Raw genomic sequence first — 22,971 nt, 5'->3', positions numbered from 1 at the left:
TTTTACGAATAAATTCCTCCAAGCGCATCGGAAAAGTCATGTGACTTTGCGCTACGGGACCACAAAACCTGACTAACCAGCGGACCGATCTTGTTCCACAGCTTCTGAAATGTTGTTTTGGTCATTTGGAAATGTGCGAGCAAAGTCGGTCATCAAAATTATTTCTGTAGAATTGTCTTACATCCGCCTCCGAAAGCAATGAGCGCATTCATTGCGTTTCGTCTGCTCGCTAGTAATTTATTATATATGAAAATTGCTACATTCAGTAGCTTCTCCTACTTTTATTAGTGATTTATATTAGGAAGTGACGGTTTTGTTCTCTTTGACTCGTTGCATGGAAACGGTGCTTGTTCGCAAATGTAAGAAAATGGCACCCAAAACTGCAAACATAAGTCCCTTTAAAGATCAACTCGAATCATCTTCTGTAGTGCTACATTTGTCATGATGCTTTCCCTAGATGTTGGGAGTAATGACGAATTAAGCTCTGAAATGGACTAAAAACCACTGTCGTTACAGTAAAGTACTCCGTATGTGCGTGTCCAGACATCTCAATAGCAGCGCAGGCAGACTTTGAGTGTTCTGCGATGCTACGATTGACTTCCCTCCTCCTGAGTTTCTCGAGGGGAGTCCAGGAGCGTGAACATGTCTTCCATCACCTGCCACAGGCAGCTGTCGAGCGGGAAGTCGTTGTCCACCAGGTTGACGAGGAAGTAGTTGTCGTGGATGTACTGAATGATCATGCGCGATGGCGACTCATCCTCGTACAGCTTCGCCCACTGTTCAATCCACAGCGCAAAAGCCTCGTCCTGTGGGAACACACCGAACTGAGCTATATCTGGAGTCTAGTTCATCTTTTACTATCACTAGCTGTGTTTCCATCACCTTATTTTAACACGCATTTTGAAGTATCGCATGAGAAACGAGTGTTGGAAATGCCAAATTTCGAATAAAAATCCCTTAATTCGCAAAAAGTTTACACGCTCGCTTGAGGTGGTTTTTGACTTGTGCGAAAAAGGGTTGATGCGAAGAATGGGAGATGGAAATGCATTTTACGAATAAATTCCTCCAAGCGCATCGGAAAAGTCATGTGACTTTGCGCTACGGGACCACAAAACCTGACTAACCAGCGGACCGATCTTGTTCCACAGCTTCTGAAATGTTGTTTTGGTCATTTGGAAATGTGCGAGCAAAGTCGGTCATCAAAATTATTTCTGTAGAATTGTCTTACATCCGCCTCCGAAAGCAATGAGCGCATTCATTGCGTTTCGTCTGCTCGCTAGTAATTTATTATATATGAAAATTGCTACATTCAGTAGCTTCTCCTACTTTTATTAGTGATTTATATTAGGAAGTGACGGTTTTGTTCTCTTTGACTCGTTGCATGGAAACGGTGCTTGTTCGCAAATGTTTTATGCGATATTCCAATTTTGCGCATAAGTTAAATTCGCAACTTTGGATGGAAACCCGGCTACTGAGACATTAATAGTTAATGTATGAGTGCCAGTGGGACAGAGTACAAATGTGAGGTCAATAAAGACTTTGTCACATGTGGATGTGCAGGCTGTTTAAACAACCTAATAAGTTTGCATTGCCTAGTGGTTGCTAGGGTGTTAAAGGTGGTTACTAAGTGGAAAAAGCATCACCTTCCAGTACATAAAGCTGACTGGATCCACGACGGTGGGCTGAATGATCTCTCTGCCGGGGAATATGCCCCATGTCACAGCGTTGGGCTGCATATCATGGGCATTTGTAGTATTCCTGCCCTAAAAAGACATGATTTCATAATGTCAATATAAAAACTGGAGAGTACGTGATGTAATCTTGCTCTTAAACTGGTGTTTACCTGAACGTTGACTATATGGTAGTTCACACGAGGTTCATATTTCTTCAGCACTTGCAGAAGTGCAGTAACATTTTCGCTGGATGTGAAAAACTCCAGGTAAGCCTGTTGATTTCAAAAGGTAAAAATAAAGATGCTGAAGGAATCATTTCCTAAAGTAAGCCAATTCCAAATAAACCTAAAAGATAATAAACCAGCAAATAGATAACTAGAATAACTAGATCTCATAATACTCTATGAATTTACTGACAGCATCATAGTAGCAGTTTTTAGCATCATTAATATACTATTACAATTTGTTTTGTATATTTTCTGTTTTCATTTAAAATAGTTTAAGTTTGAATTTATTTTTAGTTATTTTAGTACTAAAGAAAATGAAAAATGTTTCCTTGGCAACTAGCTGAAAAACTTTTTTTTAATATACGTTTCAGTTAAAGTGTTTCAATTAATGATTTTTTTCCCCCCTCAGTTTTAGTTGTAGTTAACCAAAATGACAATTCACCATCAGCATTTATTCACCATCATGTCGTTCCAAACCTGTATGACCAGAACACAAAAGATTATCATAGTTGCTGTCCAAAAAGTACAAGAGAAATAAAATTAGTCCATGTGATTTCTCTGCTCTATTCAAAGTCCACTGAAGTCATATGACAGCTTTCTGTGGGGAATCAAATAAAACGAATGCACATTCAAACCTGGTATGTTGCATGTTTGATCAGAGACAAACATCTTTGCTTCTTTTATGTCACAGGAGTGACAGTTCGTATAGTATTGTTAATATACCATTATAGTATTTATTGATATTTTGAATTTTTATAATTTTTTTTTAATTTTACCCAAAATTTGTCATTTTTTTACCAGTTTTTGTAGTTTTATAATCTCCCTCCCCCTATTTTATATCTTAAAGGGATAGTTCACCCAAAAATAAATTCTGTCGTTAATTACGGTCGTTTCAAACCCGTAAGACCTTCGTTCATCTTCGAAACCCAAATTAAGATATTTTTGATGGAACCTGAGAGCTGTCTGACCCTACATAGACAGCAACACAACTGAAATGTTCCCAAGGCCAGAAACGTAGCAAGGAGATCGGTAAAATAATCCATGTGACATCAGGTGTTCAACCGCAATTATACGAAGCAACGAGAATACTTTGTGCGCAAAAGAAAAAGAACGACACAACGTATGCCGTTCTGCATGCGTTGTTTACGTCCAGCGGATATTCTCCAAAATGGCACCACGGTGATGCGGAGACGACGAATTGTTGAATAAAGTCGTTATTTTTTTTTCTTTTGCGCTCAAAAAGTATTCTCGTAGCTTCGTATAATTGCGGTTGAACCCCTGATGTCACATGGACTATTTTACCGATCTCCTTGCTACGTTTCTGGACGTTGATCGTGGGAATTACATTGCCATCTATGGGAGGATCAGAGAGCTCTCAGAATTAATCAAAAATATCTTAATTTGTGTTCCGAAGATGAACGAAGGTCTTACGGGTTTGAAACGACATGAGGGTGAGTAATTATTTTTGGGTGAACTATCCCTTTAAACATACTAACTGAATTAATACATGATTTTATTCTTATTACAGTTAATGTTTATTGCAAGTAGCATTTTATAGTTTTAGTTTTTTTTTTTTTTTTTTTAAGTTAACAATAACCATGAAAGAGGGATTACAATGAAACATGTTGATGTTTTTGTCTAGAATTATGAGATTTTAAAGTGTTGAATTTGAGTGGAAAAGATGACTTTCAGCATTAAGACTTAAATTTCCATCAGAAGTAGTGGCCGACCGATACTGTTTTTTTTGACAGCCGATATCTTGGAAAGCAGGGTGGCCGATGGCGGTTATAAAAGCAGATATAATTTTAATTAATTTTTTCTTAAAATATTTTTTGAAAAAATGCCAAATATCATGTTTCAAGGCCGATATATCGGCCGACCACTAATCAGAAGACTTGGAATGCAATACATGTCATACAGACTACCTTTATATAATTTGAGCTCAACAAATCCAGTCTTTCGTTGTACGGAAAAAGCAGTTTGCTCATTCTTGCAAACATCTTAATTTACATTGCATGACATAAAAGATGCCTGAATTTTCATTTGAGTAATCTAGTCTTACAGCGCTGTTGAATACGTTTGTGCTGACCTTTTGAAAGACGTATCCCCCCGCAGGGCCCCAGCCCACAATGGGGTCGGATGAGGGTTTGCCGTTAATGTTGGGTTGAGAGTTAATGGTCAGAACCCCTCTGCGGTTCACCTTCTCCAACTCATCCTTCAGCAGGTTTGTCTCTGGAGCCAGAGGATCGTCGTTCCACGGCAGACACATGACCTACGGAAAGCAGAAGGATAGCAATCATACATGCAAAACTGGAGTAGTGACACATACAGAACTCAAATGTTGACATGAATGGGGCAGTATGATAAAAAAAAAAAAAGTGGTTCATATATTGAATAACTACGTGGAAATGTCCTTGTATATTCCAGTGAATTAAAGAGACAGTTCTTCCAAAATTGAACATTTTGTAATTATTTACTCACCCTCAAGTTGTTCTAAACCTGTATTAGTTCTTTCCTCTGTTAAACACAAGAGAAGATATTTTGAAGAATGTTTTGTAACCAGAATGTTTCTGGTCCCCTTTGACTTACTTTTTTTCCCCCTCATACGGTGTAAGTCAATGGCTACCAGCAACTGTTTGCTTACCAACATTCTTCAAAATAACTTCTCTTGTGTTTAACAGAGGAAAGAACTAATACAGGCTTGGAACAACTTAGGCTTATAGATAACCAGTAGTTTGTATTAGATAACCAGTAGTCTTGTCCGATAACACTACTCTGTATGACCTTTGTTTGTACTAAAATGTAGTGCAATAAATGCATTAATCGCACCATTGCATAAATTCCAAGACAATCCATTATGTCGTTTGATAAGGTGCATTAAGAGTGGACCTTTATTGGTCTTTTGCAATGACATGACATCATATGACCAGTGTTTGGCGAAGATAATTGGATGACGTCCACGTCGCTGAGGTGCTGTGATTGGTCAGAGACTGTTCGTGTGTTCATGTACCTGAATAGGGAAGATTCCCGGGAGAATGGGGCACGTGATGCCAATGGCCCGACAGTCTTTGACAAATTTGAGGAAGGTTTCTGCCCTGAAGAAGAGCTGGGTGACGATGAAGTGCGCACCAGCATCAACCTTCTCCTTCAGGTGCCTGAGGTCATCTTCGTAGCTCTCCGCCTCTGGGTGGCCCGTGGGGTAACCTATCATTACATTTGTGATAGGTTTGAACTGGTGAATTTAAAAGATTTGCATGCAAAAATGACCATGAACAAACAGATTCTACTTCAATGTAAGTCTATGTTTTTTTTTTTTTGCCAACTTTATCATCCACCAGGTAATAGCAATTTAGCAAACACCATTAATTGCTCGTCTTTCTAATGCTCACCTGCAACACAGATATCAAAGTAGTCATCAAATTCACAGCGAATGTGCTTGACCAGATCTGTAGCATAGTTAAAACCGCCATCTTCCTCTACCCAATCTTCCCCAATAGGATCTGCAGAAAAAAGGACAATAAGATTCGCTCATGACGCACGATGATGGCGGATGGACTTACGAAATGCAGATTTTTTTCAATGTAATTTTATTTAGTATCAAAAAGTATCAATAGTTCAAATGTAGTTTGAAATTCAATCCATTTAAAAACAGACAATTTTATATACATCACAGTAAAACTCTAGCTGCCATTCACAAGTGTTTAAAGTCAGTCACTTATGAGGAACCCTGACTATTACGATGCGGTCTTAGAAGGGTTAGAAATGGAGCTTATTTGTTTTTGGAAAATGTGTGGTTTGGACCAAAGTAACAGATTTCAGATCAGTCACCGTTCATACCTCCTCTCAGGGCCATGATATTCTTTAGGCCGAGTCGCTTGGCTTTATTTAAATGGGCTGTGATTTTCTCCTTTGTCTGATTGCAGCATGTCAAATGCAGGACGCTCTCCAGGCCGCAGTAATTGACCGCTGTGCTTGCTATTATCATGGAAGACGTTTCTTTATCTGAGCCTGGATCTCCAGCCGGATGCCAAGTGACATCAATGAAGAGCGGACCCCCAAAACCCATCCGGTCAAATCTAACACAAAGACCATTCATTCAAAAAAAAAAAAACATACCTAATTTTCAAATGTGTTAAGGCAAAATTAATATACAGAGGTTGGACAAAATAATGCGAAAACACCTGAGAAATAGGCAATGCTACTTTTTAAGGTATTTTACAGTGCATCCAGAAATTATTCACAGCGCTTCAATTTTTCCACATTTTGTTATGTTACAGCCTTATTCCAAAATGGATCAAATTCATTATTTCCTCAATTCTACAAACAATACCCCATAATGACAACGTGAAAGAACTTGGAGTGTTGCAGTGATGTTTGTCCTTCTGTAGGTTTCTCACATTGGCATATATGATCATGAAGCTCAACTAGAGTGACCATCAGGTTCTTGGTCACCGGTCTAACCAAAGCCCTTCTCCATCAATTGCTCAGTTTGGCCAGGAGGCCAACTCTAGGAAGAGTCCTGGTTGTTTCAAACTTCTTCCATTAAGGGTAACAGAGACTACATGCTTCTGTGAACCTTCAGTGCTGCAGAAATTGTTCTGTACCCTTCCCCAGATCTGTGACTCGATACAATCCTGTCTCAGAGGTCTACAGACAATTCTTTGGACTTCATGGCTTGGTTTGTGCTCTGACATGCACTGTTAACTGTGGGACCTTATATAGACAGGTGTGTGCCTTTCCAAATCATGCCCAATCAACTGAATTTACCACAGGTGGACTCCAATCAAGTTGTAGAAACATCTCAAGGAAGATCAGTGGAAGCAAGAGGCACCTGGGCTCAATTTTGAGTGTCATTGCAAAGGTTGTGAATACTCATGTACATGCGATTCGTTTTTTTATTTTTTATAAATTTGCAAAGATTTCAAACAAACTTCTTTCCCATTGTCATTATGGGGTATTGTTTGTAGAATTTTGAGGAAAATAATGAATTTAATCCATTTTGGAATAAGGCTGTAACATGACAAAATGTAGAAAAAGTGAAGCGCTGTGAATAATTTCCGGATGCACTGTAGTTCCGTTTGCCTTTAATTCAGCTTCCAACCTTCTTATAATAGATTCATACAACTTTTAAAGGTAGGGTAGGTGATTTTGGAGAGGCTAGCAATAACAAGCTAGCTTTGAAAGCATAAGATCCCACCCTCCCTGCAAATCACTCTCCAAAGCCACGCCTCCTCCAAAACACATGGCTCAGGCAGACCAGAGACTAACCTGCGACACGATGAGAGACGGCGTCAATGCTGTCAGATTACCTAATGTCTCATTCACCGGTGAGAAAACATTACAGTAAAATAGCATATAATATTACAATAATAACGCCTTCCATTCTTGCTCAGTCTGCAATAGCATAATGAACGGGCTGATGATGTATCATGTCTGCGTGAACACGGTGTGCAAAAGTATGCAAATACATACAGTCACAGACAGGTAGGACAGCATATCGTTATCCTCGGACCGAGGGATATGATTGGTCGAACATTTTATGCTCCTTCACCTTGCACAGATGACATAAATACCTATACATCAATACATTTAGACCCATTAACTTAGTGATGGCTATCGGGATGTGAAGAGACTTTCAACCAGCATAACAAAACTTTTTTTTTATCAAATCACCAACTCTGCCTTTAAATAGTCTCCAGTTGAATGTTTTCTATCAGAACATCTGCCAGATTCTTTAGAAATGTTGGAGGATCAGTTTCTCACTCTCTAAAATGGCCCTATAGTGGTTTGATAATATTCAAGTCAGTGATTTGTCTGATGTTGACCTGACCTAGACAATATAGACGAAAAGTTAAATAAAAGATAATCACAACTGTGTGTGTTTGTTTGTTTTTACTGTAACCTATGCAAATTATATGTGAAATCCTCTAAGCCAGTCTGAGAATGTTTATTTTAAATGAGCATTGTTATCATGCTCCTTTATTTCGGTTGGTTAATGGTTCATTTTATTTTAATGGCGAAGAAAAAGTTATTAGACCGTCAAATTGTCAAATTTTATTTTCATAAATGCCTGATAAAGATGTATATGTAAAGATATACAACATACACACACAGATATATATACACACACACATACAAAATAAAAGTTTTTATTTACATTGTGTGTGTACTATATATTTATTATGTATATATAAATACAAACACATTCAGTATATATTTTGAAAATATTTACATGTATGTTTATATTCATATATATAACAATATATATATATTTATATTATATATAAATATATTTAATATAAACTTAACATATTTGTCTTAAATATTTACATGTAAGTGTGTGCATTTATATATACACATAATAAATATACACAGTACACACACATATACAATGTAAACAAAAACTTTTATTTTGGATGCGATTAATCATTTGACAGCACTAATATATATATATACACTTTAGATTTTTGGTGAAATATGACCCAGATATGGTTTATGTGAGATTCACCAAATTACAAAAACAATAAAGCAATTTTTGCTTTCCTACCTAGAGATGAGATTGACGGCTCCAGACGCTGTGCGAGGTGGGAAGAACTCCAGGGAGAACCAGCGGTCCCCAGACTCAATCTGCCGCTTCATCTTGTCCCGCAGCCGGTCGGTGTCCAGTACCGGGGTCGAGCACCTGGAGCTCTCTTTGGAGCTCTCTCCACTGTTACTGACCCCACTGGAGTCGCTCTTAGAGGACTGCCAACCTATGTCCGCTCATATATATATACACTTTAGATTTTTGGTGAAATATGACCCAGATATGGTTTATGTGAGATTCACCAAATTACAAAAACAATAAAGCAATTTTTGCTTTCCTACCTAGAGATGAGATTGACGGCTCCAGACGCTGTGCGAGGTGGGAAGAACTCCAGGGAGAACCAGCAGTCCCCAGACTCAATCTGCCGCTTCATCTTGTCCCGCAGCCGGTCGGTGTCCAGTACTGGGGTCGAGCACCTGGAGCTCTCTTTGGAGCTCTCTCCACTGTTACTGACCCCACTGGAGTCGCTCTTAGAGGACTGCCAACCTATGTCCGCTCTTTGGTTCACCATGTTTCCTGTGCCCAGGGTTGAAAATCACCCCACAAACCATTAGGCAATATGAACACATGAAGCTAGACTGACTTTTTTAATGTCACCAGACTAATCTGTATAGGAAACTAGGGGTATTTTTTTTTTTTTAATTACAAACAAATGGCATTAAAGGGATAGTTCACCCCAAAATGAAAATTCTGTCATTAACTACTCAATTACTTATGCACATGCGTCATGATACTCTGCACAATGGCGGCAGATGGGATGAGGAGGAGAAGAATTGTTGAATAAAGTTGTTATTTTTGTTTTCTTTGCACACAAAAAGTATTCTCGTAGCTTCATAAAATTAAGTTTGAACCCCTGATGTCACACGGACCATTTTACAGATCTCCTTGCTACGTTTCTGGTCTTGGGAACATTTCAGTTGTGTTGCTGTCTATGGGAGGGTCAGAAAGCTCTCAGAACTCATCAAAAATATCTTAATTTGTGTTCTGAAGATGAACGAAGGTCTTACAGGTTTGGAACGACATGAGGGTGAGTAATTAATGACAGAATTTTCATTTTTGGGTGAACTAACCCTTTAATGCCACTTGCCTATGTTCAAATTGAAATAATAGTTTACTACTTATTTAATATTGCAGTGACCTCATAAAGTCCTAAGTGTGCAGGATTCAGCTATAATCCTGCAAATAAAAACAATGCTTTTGTATTTTTAATTACATTTTACATAAAGATGTCAGCAGTCTGAACATATAATAGGTGCAGATGTAATGACTTACAGACCATGTCACAGTAGAAATGTCAGTCCCACTGAATTGTGGGATACATTATCCAGAACAGCATGTTCTCATACTGTGCACATGCCATTTGAATATATAAATTGTGTAAAATTATATAACATTATTTCAGTAACATGTGATTGAAGACATTACAACCCTCTACGGACACCTAAATTTTTTTAGTTTACTCGCCAGACTGATATACTACAGCATTTCTTTAACATATGCCGGAAACAGCGTGAAACCTTGCACGTTACGTTCATATTCTACATAACTGTATATAGTTTGCATCATCAGTAAGGTGTATACCGAGTTTGGTCTTTTGACATCACTGTATTAGTTAATTGAAGCGCGTTACACGTCGTTGGGGAATCCTGGAGTGTGACGTATGAGGGGAGCCCCAGGTCACACAAGCCAGCCGGCCAAATGTTCACGCAAAGAAAGAAGGTGTGGTTTCAGTAACCGCAGTTAGTGTTGAAGCAGCATGTCAGGGAGACGCTGTGTGTTTCAGTGTGAGAGCAAAAGCACTTTATTTGGCCTTCCGAAAGTAGATGCATTTAGGAATCTTTAAGATTACTTACAACAGAACAGCAATGCATTTTATGGACGACCGTTTCGTGAACCTAGGAGAGGAGGTAATTATGACTTTGCTATGACAATCTGTCGCTTCTGAATCAGCTACTGTTTTGTTATTAGTTTAAGTATTTGCTATTGACTGTTCAAATGCGGAGTTTTGCGCATCGTCTGTGTGTGTGTGTGCGCGAGAGAGCGTGAGAGAGAGAGAGAGAGAGAGAGAGAGAGACCAGCTTCATCACTGTGTCTGTCCCGCGACTCTGTTCCCCTTTCGGGCTCTGTCTTTACATTTATTTTGAAAGCTGAAGCTCGCGATTATGGTAAGGGGCGTTACATTTCCGACAAGTGCTTGTGGTGTTCGGTCAATCACAATGCACTCGGTCAGCTGGCCAATTAGAGCAGACTGCGCTTGTCGGAAGGAGGGGCTTTGTAGAAAACGAAGCGTTTGAGAGAGGCGGGGCATAGAGGACCTACAATAATGTACAGTATTTGAAAAATAATGTGTTTTTTGAACATTAAAGCATGTCAACATATTCTGTTACACCAAATACACAAAATAATGATCTTTAAAAAAAAGCATCATATGACCCCTTTAAGGAAACTAAGCACAAACGTAAACGCAATCAGCTTTTCCACCAGACTGCGCTTGTCGGAAGGAGGGACTTTGTAGAAAACTAAGCGTTTGAGAGAGGCGGGGCATAGAGGACCTACAATAATGTACAGTATTTGAAAAATAATGTGTTTTTTGAACATTAAAGCATGTCAACATATTCTGTTACACCAAATACACAAAATAATGATCTTTAAAAAAAAAGCATCATATGACCCCTTTAAGGAAACTAAGCACAAACGTAAACGCAATCAGCTTTTCCACATATATATATATATATATATACTGGCCCTGATTATCATAACTTCTACTTACCACTTGCTCCATTCCTTCAAATCAGTTTTTATGAATGAATGAATGAATGAATGACTTGTGCTACCGGTTGCTTTGGACTTCATCAACAGCCGCTTGCGCCACCTACTGGTGAGCGACTAACAGCAGCTGGAGATCATGCATCGGTGCTCTACTGCTATTCCTGCAGCTCCCGGATGTGCAACTGCGGAATTTTTGGCAAACCATTTGGCACATTTGAACCACTGAATGTGGAAGCGAATTTGTAAAGTGAAATAAAATGGACCGAAAACTGCCTGTCGAATATTATACATCGTATTTTTAAACAGATTGAATATTTCTGAAGTGAACTCTAGAAGGTGAATCTGAATTATTGAATTTAATCATGAAAATGTGTGAAATGTTTTTAATTATATTTACAGCTGAAATATACAACCAAGTTGGATTTTAGCCTCTAAAAACGCAAGCCCTGAAAATAAAAGGCATTAAAATGCAAGCACTGTTGATGCAATGCATTATTTTTTTCAGTTAGTGCAATTCAACAGGCTTTTTTTGTTTCAAAGATATTTGTCATTATTTTACTTCCATAGTTGCGCATCCATTGATATGAACTGAAAAATAGCACAGATCGCTTGACATTAAGTGAAACTCTGAAGCGCTCAGTCAGTGTTCTTGTGAGTGAAAATATATCTGTGCTAAACTTATGTTTAGCCTCCAACTCACACACTGGCGAGTAAAATCTGAGGATTTATTAGCCATTGGCTAATATTAGACATAATTTAGTCACCCAGAGTGAAGATTTAGTCGCAAATGCGAGTGATTTACTCGCAATGTACAGGGTTGCATTAGATGATTAATATATTTTATTAAATAGTATTTAACACATTATCATTCTAATGTTTCACTTAAACTTTTAATTTAAAGTTTACTACTTGAATATTTATTATTACTGACAGCTAAAATAATTACTACTACTATGCGAAGTGTTGGGGGTAACGCATTACAAGTAACGCGAGTTACGTAATCAGATTACTTTTTTCAAGTATCTAGTAAAGTAACGCATTACTTTTTAATTTACAAAGTAAGTACTTGTCGGAAGGAGGGGCTTTGTAGAAAACGAAGCGTTTGAGAGAGGCGGGGCATAGAGGACCTACAATAATGTACAGTATTTGAAAAATAATGTGTTTTTTGAACATTAAAGCATGTCAACATATTCTGTTACACCAAATACACAAAATAATGATCTTTAAAAAAAAGCATCATATGACCCCTTTAAGGAAACTAAGCACAAACGTAAACGCAATCAGCTTTTCCACATATATATATATACTGGCCCTGATTATCATAACTTCTACTTACCACTTGCTCCATTCCTTCAAATCAGTTTTTATGAATGAATGAATGAATGAATGACTTGTGCTACCGGTTGCTTTGGACTTCATCAAGAGCCGCTTGCGCCACCTACTGGTGAGCGACTAACAGCAGCTGGAGATCATGCATCGGTGCTCTACTGCTATTCCTGCAGCTCCCGGATGTGCAACTGCGGAATTTTTGGCAAACCATTTGGCACATTTGAACCACTGAATGTGGAAGCGAATTTGTAAAGTGAAATAAAATGGACCGAAAACTGCCTGTCGAATATTATACATCGTATTTTTAAACAGATTGAATATTTCTGAAGTGAACTCTAGAAGGTGAATCTGAATTATTGAATTTAATCATGAAAATGTTTTTTTCAGTTAGTGCAATTCAACAGGCTTTTTTTGTTTCAAAGATATTTGTCATTATTTTACTTCCATAGTTGCGCATCCATTGATATGAACTGAAAAATAGCACAGATCGCTTGACATTAAGTGAAACTCTGAAGCGCTCAGTCAGTGTTCTTGTGAGTGAAAATATATCTGTGCTAAACTTATGTTTAGCCTCCAACTCACACACTGGCGAGTAAAATCTGAGGATTTATTAGCCATTGGCTAATATTAGACATAATTTAGTCACCCAGAGTGAAGATTTAGTCGCAAATGCGAGTGATTTACTCGCAATGTACAGGGTTGCATTAGATGATTAATATATTTTATTAAATAGTATTTAACACATTATCATTCTAATGTTTCACTTAAACTTTTAATTTAAAGTTTACTACTTGAATATTTATTATTACTGACAGCTAAAATAATTACTACTACTATGCGAAGTGTTGGGGGTAACGCATTACAAGTAACGCGAGTTACGTAATCAGATTACTTTTTTCAAGTATCTAGTAAAGTAACGCATTACTTTTTAATTTACAAGATAATATCGGAGTTACTTTTTTCAAATAAGTAACGCCAGTTACGTTTTTTCCCCATTTATTGACTGAATGCTCTCCTGTCCCCATGTTGAGAGACATCGGGAGTAAGATGTTACTTTAGTTCTAGAATAAATGTGAACATGCTTTAATTCATCTCACTCACAAAAAACAGATTTAAAAAGTAACGCAAAAGTAACGTAACATTACTTTCAATAAAAAGTAACTAAGTAACGTAATTAGTTACTTTTTAGGAAGTAACGCAATATTGTAATGCATTACTTTTAAAGGTAACTTTACCCAGCACTGATTGCCAATCATCCTAATGTTCCTGCATAAAACTCAATATTGCGATCAAGTCTTTCTCGAATATGATAACGAGTTATACCAAAACATAGTTTAGCATTTGCTGCTCCCGATCTCATAGAAGTAAATGCCAGTAGAAGTATGCAAATGTTGTAAAGTGTCCTGGAGTACCCTAAAAAGCGCTCTATGAATAACATAACGAGTCGTATCCTCACGACGATCATATTTGCTGAATGCATTACGGCTGATGAGTTTATAACGTGCCTACTTCACGTATAAGGAAGACACGTTCATTCAAAATAATGTTGCTTTTAAATACTCTATTTTCAAACAGACAATCAATGCAAGCAACACGCAGTGAAACACATTTATATGACATGATAACTCGCTTTGATTTGTGCTTCTTTTGATATCGTTCATAGCTCGGGACATGCGGCCCCGCGTGACTGCACCGGTCCCTTTAATTAGCCTAAACCGAGACAGTCACGCCGACCCTGTGATAGTATAAAAACGCCTTTCCTCCATTACCTTCAACCGTTTCCCAATCCTCCAGGAGTTATGAGAGGAGAGTGCAGTCTATGAGCGCGCTCTGCTGAACAGCGCGTGCGGCCAGCGTGGACGACAATAGAGAGGCTGGTGGAGAAAGACCACGCCCCTTCATGCGGGCCACGCCCCCTGTCATCGTGTGTGATGTAAACACACCACATGTAGTCATTAATAATTAATGAGCTACACTCGCTGAAACGCGCACGTCCACACAGAAAATAAAAGAACAGTCAATCTATTTATCCCAAACTGTTCTCTTTCATTGGAAGCCTTTAGTTTAATCTCACATGATATATTTGTAATACACATATCCAGTGTTGGGGAAAGTTACTTTTAAAAGTAATGCATTGCAATATTGCGTTACTCCATAAAAAAGTAACTAATTACGGTACTTAGTTACTTTTTATGGAAAGTAATGCGTTACGTTACTTTTGCGTTACTTTTAAAAATCTGGACAGGGCTTGCTAGCTTGTTTTTAAAATAAAAAAGTTATATTTTTGGCAAATATAAAAGCCTTTTCACACCAAAAGTGAAATGAATAAGCCTCAGGCTGAAGGGAAAGTACATTTACGTCCGTACAGTAGAACGCAGAAGAAGACATTGCTTAATAGAATGGGATTAAATACATAAAGGATATTTGTGTTGTTTAACATTTAATTATTGCAGGTTCAGTAATTCGATTAATTAATCATATTCTGAGTTGCATTATTTTTTATTCATTTTGAGGAATACTGAATCTGTGTGTTTTGTGTGTGAGATGAATTAATGCATATTCATATTTATTTTAGAACTACAGTAACATCTGATTTCTCTCAACATGGGGACAGGAGAGCTGTCAATCAATAAATTGGAAAAAAAGTAACTTGCATTGCTTATTTGAAAAAGTAACTCCGATATTCTCTTGTAAATTAAAAAGTAATGCGTTACTTTACTAGCTACTTGAAAAAAGTAATCTGATTACGTAACTCGCGTTACTTGTAATGAGTCACCCCCAACACTGCGCATATCTGGAGACTCAAAGCACCCACAATGGCTCATTGTAAATACACAATAATAAAACAGTCGAAATTATGACATAAAACGTCAAAATGAGATATCAACTCGTAATTATGAACTAAAAAAAGTTCTGACGTAAAAAGTCGAAATGATGACAAAATGAGATAAAGTCATAATCACGAGATACAAATATTAGAAAGGTGGCACAACAACTAATCATGGTGTAGCCTAGTCTCATACTGTGTACTTTGATGTCATATCATGTCATAATTTTGACCTTTTATCTTATACCTCACGTTTCATTGTATATATTGCTCTCATAAATATGACTTAGTATCTCAGAGTTTAGACATTTTATGTGTTGTTGATTTTTTTTCCCGTATGTGGCGGAAATTCGCTTTATCGCTAGTACACATATCACAGATTAGTCGGTTGCATACAAAGACTATAGAAATATTCCCTTGAAAGGGACTTTGGTAGCGTAGCATACTGGGCTCGATTCCAGACGCGTCTGCGTTAGAGCTGCGCAGCTGGCGCGCGCCTGAGTAGCCCAGCTGGCCCGTGTGATGGTCATGTGATCAGGCGTGCTGCTGAAGACGATGGCGTGCTGTGGAGGCTGTTTGTGTTGTCAGTGCTGCTGCAATGAAGGCGAAACCAACTGGATCATCGAAGGTCAGAAGCAAAGACATTGGTTAATAGAATGGGATTAAATACATAAAGGATATTTGTGTTGTTTAACATTTAATTATTGCAGGTTCAGTAATTCGATTAATTAATCATATTCTGAGTTGCATTATTTTTTATTCATTTTGAGGAATACTGAATCTGTGTGTTTTGTGTGTGAGATGAATTAATGCATATTCATATTTATTTTAGAACTACAGTAACATCTGATTTCTCTCAACATGGGGACAGGAGAGCTGTCAATCAATAAATTGGAAAAAAAGTAACTTGCATTGCTTATTTGAAAAAGTAACTCCGATATTCTCTTGTAAATTAAAAAGTAATGCGTTACTTTACTAGCTACTTGAAAAAAGTAATCTGATTACGTAACTCACGTTACTTGTAATGCGTTACCCCCAACACTGATTATATCTGGAGACTCAAAGCACCCACAATGGCTCATTGTAAATACACAATAATAAAACAGTCGAAATTATGACATAAAACGTCAAAATGAGATATCAACTCGTAATTATGAACTAAAAAAAGTTCTGACGTAAAAAGTCGAAATGATGACAAAATGAGATAAAGTCATAATCACGAGATACAAATATTAGAAAGGTGGCACAACAACTAATCATGGCGTAGCCTAGTGTCTCATACTGTGTACTTTGATGTCATATCATGTCATAATTTTGACCTTTTATCTTATACCTCACGTTTCATTGTATATATTGCTCTCATAAATATGACTTAGTATCTCAGAGTTTAGACATTTTATGTGTTGTTGATTTTTTTTCCCGTATGTGGCGGAAATTCGCTTTATCGCTAGTACACATATCACAGATTAGTCGGTTGCATACAAAGACTATAGAAATATTCCCTTGAAAGGGACTTTGGTAGCGTAGCATACTGGGCTCGATTCCAGACGCGTCTGCGTTAGAGCTGCGCAGCTGGCGCGCGCCTGAGTAGCCCAGCTGGCCCGTGTGATGGTCATGTGATCAGGCGTGCTGCTGAAGACGATGGCGTGCTGTGGAGGCTGTTTGTGTTGTCAGTGCTGCTGCAATGAAGGCGAAACCAGAACACCAGAGGAGCTGGTATAAAATATGTGATTTGTCTTATCTGTTTCCTAACGCAAAACGCCTAGTTGAATTCATTCTGATGCTTCATCTGCTGTTCTGTACCCACATTGACTGTAAGCAGCCTGATGTGAATCAGGTGTACATTAACAATGAGTTCAGCAATCAGACCAAGTCTGCTGAGAGCAGTAAAACTCAACAAGCTACTGAATTCAATATGCATTATCAATGATCATGAAAGTGTAACCGTTTCTGAGTCTAGTGTGCTCCCTATGTAGACGACATTATTGGTCATCTTTGGCCAGTGAAGCAGCTTTGGACAATATATCACCAGGGCAGTATATCACTGTTAAATCATTGTCTAGAGCTCACCAGTGTATGAGAGACACAAGCTGTATTTCTTGATATGATGATCAACCTGGTTTAATACTGCCAATGTGTTCTTTATGGTTGTAAAGTGATGCTAATATTGCATCATAAATACAATAATATGCAATAATAAAATCTTTTGCGTCAGTCATTATTCTAGGTATAATAAAGTGAAATGTGACTCCATTGTTTAGAGTCGATCCAGGCCATCTGTTCATTCTGAGGACTGAGGAAACCCATTCGATTCGGGTTTTACGTTTTCTGAACATGTTAACCTGATTTTGTTGCTGCCTTTTGCTTGTCAGACAATACTGGGTGAAACCAGAGAAGATGAGGATGAAATATTGCCGAGAAAAGACTATGAGGTTCGTGAGTAATGGACACAACGGATCATGCTTCCAATAAAAGCAAAAGACTTGCAACACGATTATTTGTTTTATGTTTAAAAAAATAAATAAAAATGTATGTTTGGCATTTCAGAGTTTGGATTATGACCGGTGCATTAATGAGCCATTCCTGGAGGTTTTGGAGGGGTTGGATAATAAGGTAAAATGTGTAATGTCTTCATTTATTATATTCAGATGATGTCAAGTCCCTGTTTACCAAGTGTATTATCTCATTTCTCGTACAGAAAGCTAGAAGGTATGAAGCGATAAAGTGGATTTTGGTTTTTGCGATTGGAGTGTCAACAGGACTGGTGAGTTTTGTGGTGGTTTATACCCTATCGGAGAAAGAGATTTATAGAAAATTATAGATCGCACTAGTTGATTTGGCTAAAGTCAAATGTCACTGGGAGACAATAAAAGAACAATATGAGAAAACAAGAAGATGCAAGATCTTAAAGGTTTCACTAAATTGATCAGTTTGAAGTCACTTATATCAATTCTTTCTGTTGGAAACATTTTGTGTCCACGATATTAACATTGATATTATTTAGCGTTTACATTTAGCACATACAAATGCCTACAGATATATTTAAACTTAATTTTTTTAATATATTTACAATTCAAACGCATTTAAAATGTATTTATATTAAATTATATAAATATTATTATAGAAAATGAAGCCTTTTTAGGAAGATCAAGATTTTTGTTTTGTTTTTGGAAGGTGAAATACTGGTCATGTGTTTGAGTTTCACCTCCCTACAATTTCTGTGGTCTAATGATTATGCACAAATTTCAGATTTTTTTTATTTTATTTTTTCTATTCAGACTGGCCTGTTTGTTGATTTCTTCGTGCGGCTCTTCACTCAGCTGAAGTTCAGCTTGGTTGGACAATGTATCCTATCTTTCGGCTCAGTTCTGCATTGTGTAATGCTGCACTATTTGCTGAGTGGAGTCCTTGACGTGTGGATCAGCTGTGGAGGAATGCAGTGAGAATGGCTGTCTAGCTCTCTCCTTACTGGAGCTGCTGGCTCTCAATATGGTGTTCGTATTCATCTCCAGCGTTCTGGTGCTCATTGAGGTAACAACTTCTCAGGCTGATATGTTCAAGAATAAAGTCTTTTTTTATTTTTTATAAATCTTATTCTCACCAATGCAGCATATATTTAATACATATACAGTAATAATATTAAAATGTTTCTTGAGCAGCAAATCAGCATATTATACTGATTTCTGAAGGATCATGTGACACTGAAGCCTGGAGTAGTGATGTTGAAAATTCAGCTTTGATCACAGAAATAAATTACATTTTAATATATATTCAAGTAGTTATTTTTAAATTGTAAAGAAAAAAACATCAAGAAATCGTTTAACTGCCAGTATATGTAAAATATATGTGTATGCATGTCTGAGATAATTTAACATAAAATCAAAAATGCATGTTATACTTTAAAGGGGTCATATGATGCTTTTTTTAAAGATCATTATTTTGTGTATCTGCTTCAACACTAACTGCGGTTACTGAAACCATGCCGCCTTTCTTTGCGTGAACATTTGGGCGGCATTATATGCTAATATTTCCACATAGTGAGGTAGATATGTGGGGGCGTGTTAGAACGAGCCGTTTTAGGGGGGCGTGGCAGAGTCTTAACTTTGATAAAGAATATATCTTTGGTTTTGAGACTTTAGTCTTTGCAACTTCAGGGATCTTATCTATGCACAATCAGCTTGTAACACTCCAAAGAGAAAGGAAAACTTGAAATCGCATCATATGACCCCTTTAAAAACAAAGCCAAATTAATAATTGTACAGTAGTTTGTGTGTGTGTGTGTGTGTGTGTGTGTGTGTGTGTAGTAGCCTATACAATCTGTTTCTTCTGTGTAATAGCCTGTTGCAGCTGGGTCTGGTATCCCAGAAATTAAAAGTTACCTGAACGGAGTAAAGATTCCCGGGATTGTGCGGCTGCGGACCTTCATATGTAAGGTCACAGGAGTCCTGTTCGCTGTTGCTGGAGGTAATGATGAGGAAAATAGTCTATATCCGCACAGACAAAGATTAGAATACACTTATTCTGGTAACGTTGATCAGAGCCATGCAGCTAAGTGACAGTGATGTGTCTTTTTGAAGTTGTTCCATGCTGATTCAGTATTGTTTGTGTTTCAGGATTGTTTGTGGGTAAAGAGGGACCAATGATTCACAGTGGAGCGATAGTAGGAGCAGGACTTCCTCAGGTACTCCTCCACCTGCTCATGTATCCAACATGAACCAAACAATAAACTAATCTTTAGCCGTTCTCCTATTCAAAATGGTTGAGAATACTTTAGATGGTTAATGATTTTGTGTTCTGGATGTAACCGGGTGATTCATTCATGCATTATCTCTCTTGTCACAGTCATAAACTTATGAAAGCATGCTTGTCTCTCTGGTTAGTTTCAGAGCATCACCTTCAAGAAGATCCGCTTTCACTTTCCCTATTTCCGCAGTGACAGGTGAGCACTACAACAGGACAAGCACTGAATCATTCATAACATTGCACAAAATAAATGTAAAGCATTAAGTGGCGGTCAAACCTATTCTACCTGGCAGCATCTCTCTACTAATAATGAAGCAGTGGGATTTAGTTAAGAATTATATGCTAGAACTTTTCAGTTTCTAAGCTATATTATTGAGAAATCATAGAACAGGGTTGACGGGCATGATCTGCGCGTGATGTACGAGCCACTGTCTGTAGCCTATATGTGTGTGCGTTGCAGTGCAGCGGCGCATTAGATTAGAACGGCGGTTAATTTACCTGTACAATAAGCTGTTTAAAACAAGCTTTCTCCTGTTCAGTTTCGAGCATCCAGATGGTATAATCACACATCTTGTAGAGCGCTTTTTGAGTATGCATTTATTTGGCATTTTAACTGTCTGGAAATGGAGTGTAAATGTCTCGACCTCAAGCTTAAAGCGTCATGGCAGAGCATTAAAGTTGACTAATCGACTAGTCGGTGCAACCCCTAATATGTGCACACACTCTGAGAGACGGTTTGATACGCGAGTATCCTCATAAAATCAGCCATTTGTGTCTTAAGTTAACAGTTGAGAAAGAAAATGCTTGTGTATCAGTATATTAGATACGCTCTTTTGGTCTTAAAGTGACAGCAGCCTAATAAACCTGGTGCTGTCTGTGTCATTAATGCTGATCAAACAACAAAAGGGAGAAAATCTCTTGCTGCTCTTGACTGAATCACTTGTGTTATTAGGAATAAATCTGTATTTATGTTTTTACACAGTGAAGACTATGCAGTGTTCTTTTTTTTGTGCATAACATACAATTCAAGTAGCATTTCGTGTTTCTAGTGCTTGAAGTTTTTCATGTAGGTCTGATTCATTTGAGTCTTTGTTCTATTGTAGATTTTTGTCCTGTTGCTTGTAATTAGTTTCTTAGTTCTTTTACTTGTTTTCAGTAAGCTTGGGTGTTTTTTTAACACTTATGCTAGTTAGCTAGTATTAATTATATTTGTGTGTGTGAGATATTGAAATTGAGGATGAGAATTGTGAAATTTTTGGTATCAAAAATTGATATCATAAAAACCTTACTTAAAGCAAAATAACAATTTTGATATATCATAATCGTGAAAACAATTACTCCTATTCTGTTAAGATTTTGGTCATATTGCCCATCCCTATTGCATCCTACTCTATTTATTATAAATATTAAATAATTATTTAATAAATAATATTTAAAATATTATTGAAACATGCACAATGTGACCAGGAATTTGTATTATTAAACAAAACATGGTCATTTGGGATTTTGTCAATGATATTTTTGTTTATTTTGTTTCTGTGTTCAGGGACAAGAGGGATTTCGTGTCGGCGGGTGCAGCGGCTGGAGTTGCGGCTGCCTTCGGGGCACCTATAGGGGGCACCCTCTTCAGTCTGGAGGAGGGGTCGTCCTTCTGGAACCAGGCCCTCACATGGAAAGTGGTATGTGGATATATTATGTAGGGTTTTGGTCATGTAATTTCAGTCTGTGCTAAGAAAGTTCAGTTTATAATTCCCTCTCTGTCTCTCTTCTGTATTAAAGTTGTTCTGCTCCATGTCTGCCACTTTTACACTCAACTTCTTTCGTTCTGGGATCAACTTCAATAAATGGGGATCATTCCAGCTGCCTGGCCTGCTCAACTTTGGGGAGTTTAAGGTAAAAAAGCTACAGAAAAACACTACCGCTCAAAAGTTTGGGATCAGTAAGACTTGTAATGTTTTTTAAAGAAGTCTCTTCTGCTCATCAAGACTGCATTTATTTGATCAAAAATACAGAAAAAACGGTAATCTTTCAAAATGTTATTACAATATAAAATAAAGGTTTCTATTTTAATATCCTTTAAAATATAATTTATTTCTATGATGCAAAGCTGAATTTCCATCAGCCATTACTCCAGTATAAAGTGTCACATGATCCTTCAGAAATCATTCTAATATGAAATTATATATATATATATATATAATATATATATATATACACTGAACAAAATTATAAACGTGTAACGGCCAAAACTATGTTTTTGCATGCATCACATTATAGTGCGGTGTGCCCTTTAAGAGACTGATCACTTAACTTATAACGTGCGCTATGTGGTGATGACGTAGAAGGACTACGTGACTGTGTAATGAGAACCACTATGGATGATAAGTTCGCTCTGCCTTCTTGTTATTACTTTGTCTTTACTTTTATTTGTAACGCCAAGAAAGAGTTAATCTCTAATGTATGAGAGGAGCGCGTTGCCGTGTACCAGCCATTAAATGTGTGGGACCCCAACTGTTCGTTTTCCATCTCTTTCATTTCATGGGTTTAACGAGTTATCCGAGTCAAAGCGTTACAATCGCAACACTTTTGTTTTTGCCCCCATTTTTCATGAGCTGAACTCAAAGAGCTAAGACTTTTTCTATGAACACAAAAGGCCTATTTCTCTCAAATATTGTTCACAAATATGTCTAAATCTGTGGCATTGTGCTGTGTGATAAATGTAAGACATTTTAAGACTTTATAAGGACCCGCGGACACCCTGGTACTGCCAAATTCTCTGAAACGCCTTTGGAGACGGCTTATGGTAGAGAAATGAAC

The 22,971-nt window shown here is 37.5% G+C and overlaps 2 protein-coding genes across 2 annotated transcripts in view; one reads left to right on the top strand and one right to left on the bottom strand.

Moving 5' to 3' along the window:
* Nucleotides 1-367: 367 nt before the first annotated feature.
* On the bottom strand, nt 368-14,433 carry LOC107595790 (methylenetetrahydrofolate reductase-like). The gene is made up of 11 exons (XM_016286316.1): nt 14,354-14,433; nt 8,973-9,002; nt 8,448-8,652; nt 5,738-5,976; nt 5,290-5,400; nt 4,892-5,104; nt 4,685-4,695; nt 3,990-4,172; nt 1,844-1,945; nt 1,644-1,763; nt 368-806 (listed from the first exon to the last, which is right to left on the bottom strand). The coding sequence occupies exons 2-11, from the start codon at nt 8,995-8,997 to the stop codon at nt 588-590; spliced, it is 1,428 nt and encodes a 475-aa protein (XP_016141802.1). The 5' UTR covers nt 8,998-9,002; nt 14,354-14,433; the 3' UTR covers nt 368-587.
* Nucleotides 14,434-17,024: 2,591 nt separating this feature from the next.
* Nucleotides 17,025-22,971, top strand: part of clcn6 (chloride channel 6) — a 21,963-nt gene continuing 16,016 nt past the window's right edge. Inside the window, exons 1-11 of the mRNA XM_016286265.1 lie at nt 17,025-17,127; nt 17,784-17,843; nt 17,959-18,024; nt 18,110-18,175; nt 18,690-18,756; nt 18,836-18,942; nt 19,749-19,875; nt 20,025-20,092; nt 20,292-20,350; nt 21,701-21,833; nt 21,934-22,047. Of these exons, the coding sequence (XP_016141751.1) occupies nt 17,053-17,127; nt 17,784-17,843; nt 17,959-18,024; nt 18,110-18,175; nt 18,690-18,756; nt 18,836-18,942; nt 19,749-19,875; nt 20,025-20,092; nt 20,292-20,350; nt 21,701-21,833; nt 21,934-22,047 (942 nt within the window). The 5' untranslated portion in view covers nt 17,025-17,052. The remainder of the gene's footprint in view (nt 17,128-17,783; nt 17,844-17,958; nt 18,025-18,109; nt 18,176-18,689; nt 18,757-18,835; nt 18,943-19,748; nt 19,876-20,024; nt 20,093-20,291; nt 20,351-21,700; nt 21,834-21,933; nt 22,048-22,971) is intronic.

Source organism: Sinocyclocheilus grahami, unplaced genomic scaffold, assembly GCF_001515645.1.
Source record: "Sinocyclocheilus grahami isolate Dianchi unplaced genomic scaffold, SAMN03320097.WGS_v1.1 scaffold208.1, whole genome shotgun sequence".
Lineage (NCBI taxonomy): Eukaryota > Metazoa > Chordata > Actinopteri > Cypriniformes > Cyprinidae > Sinocyclocheilus > Sinocyclocheilus grahami.
Note: the sequence above shows the minus strand (reverse complement) of the source record. Positions and strands in the feature narration are given on the sequence as shown.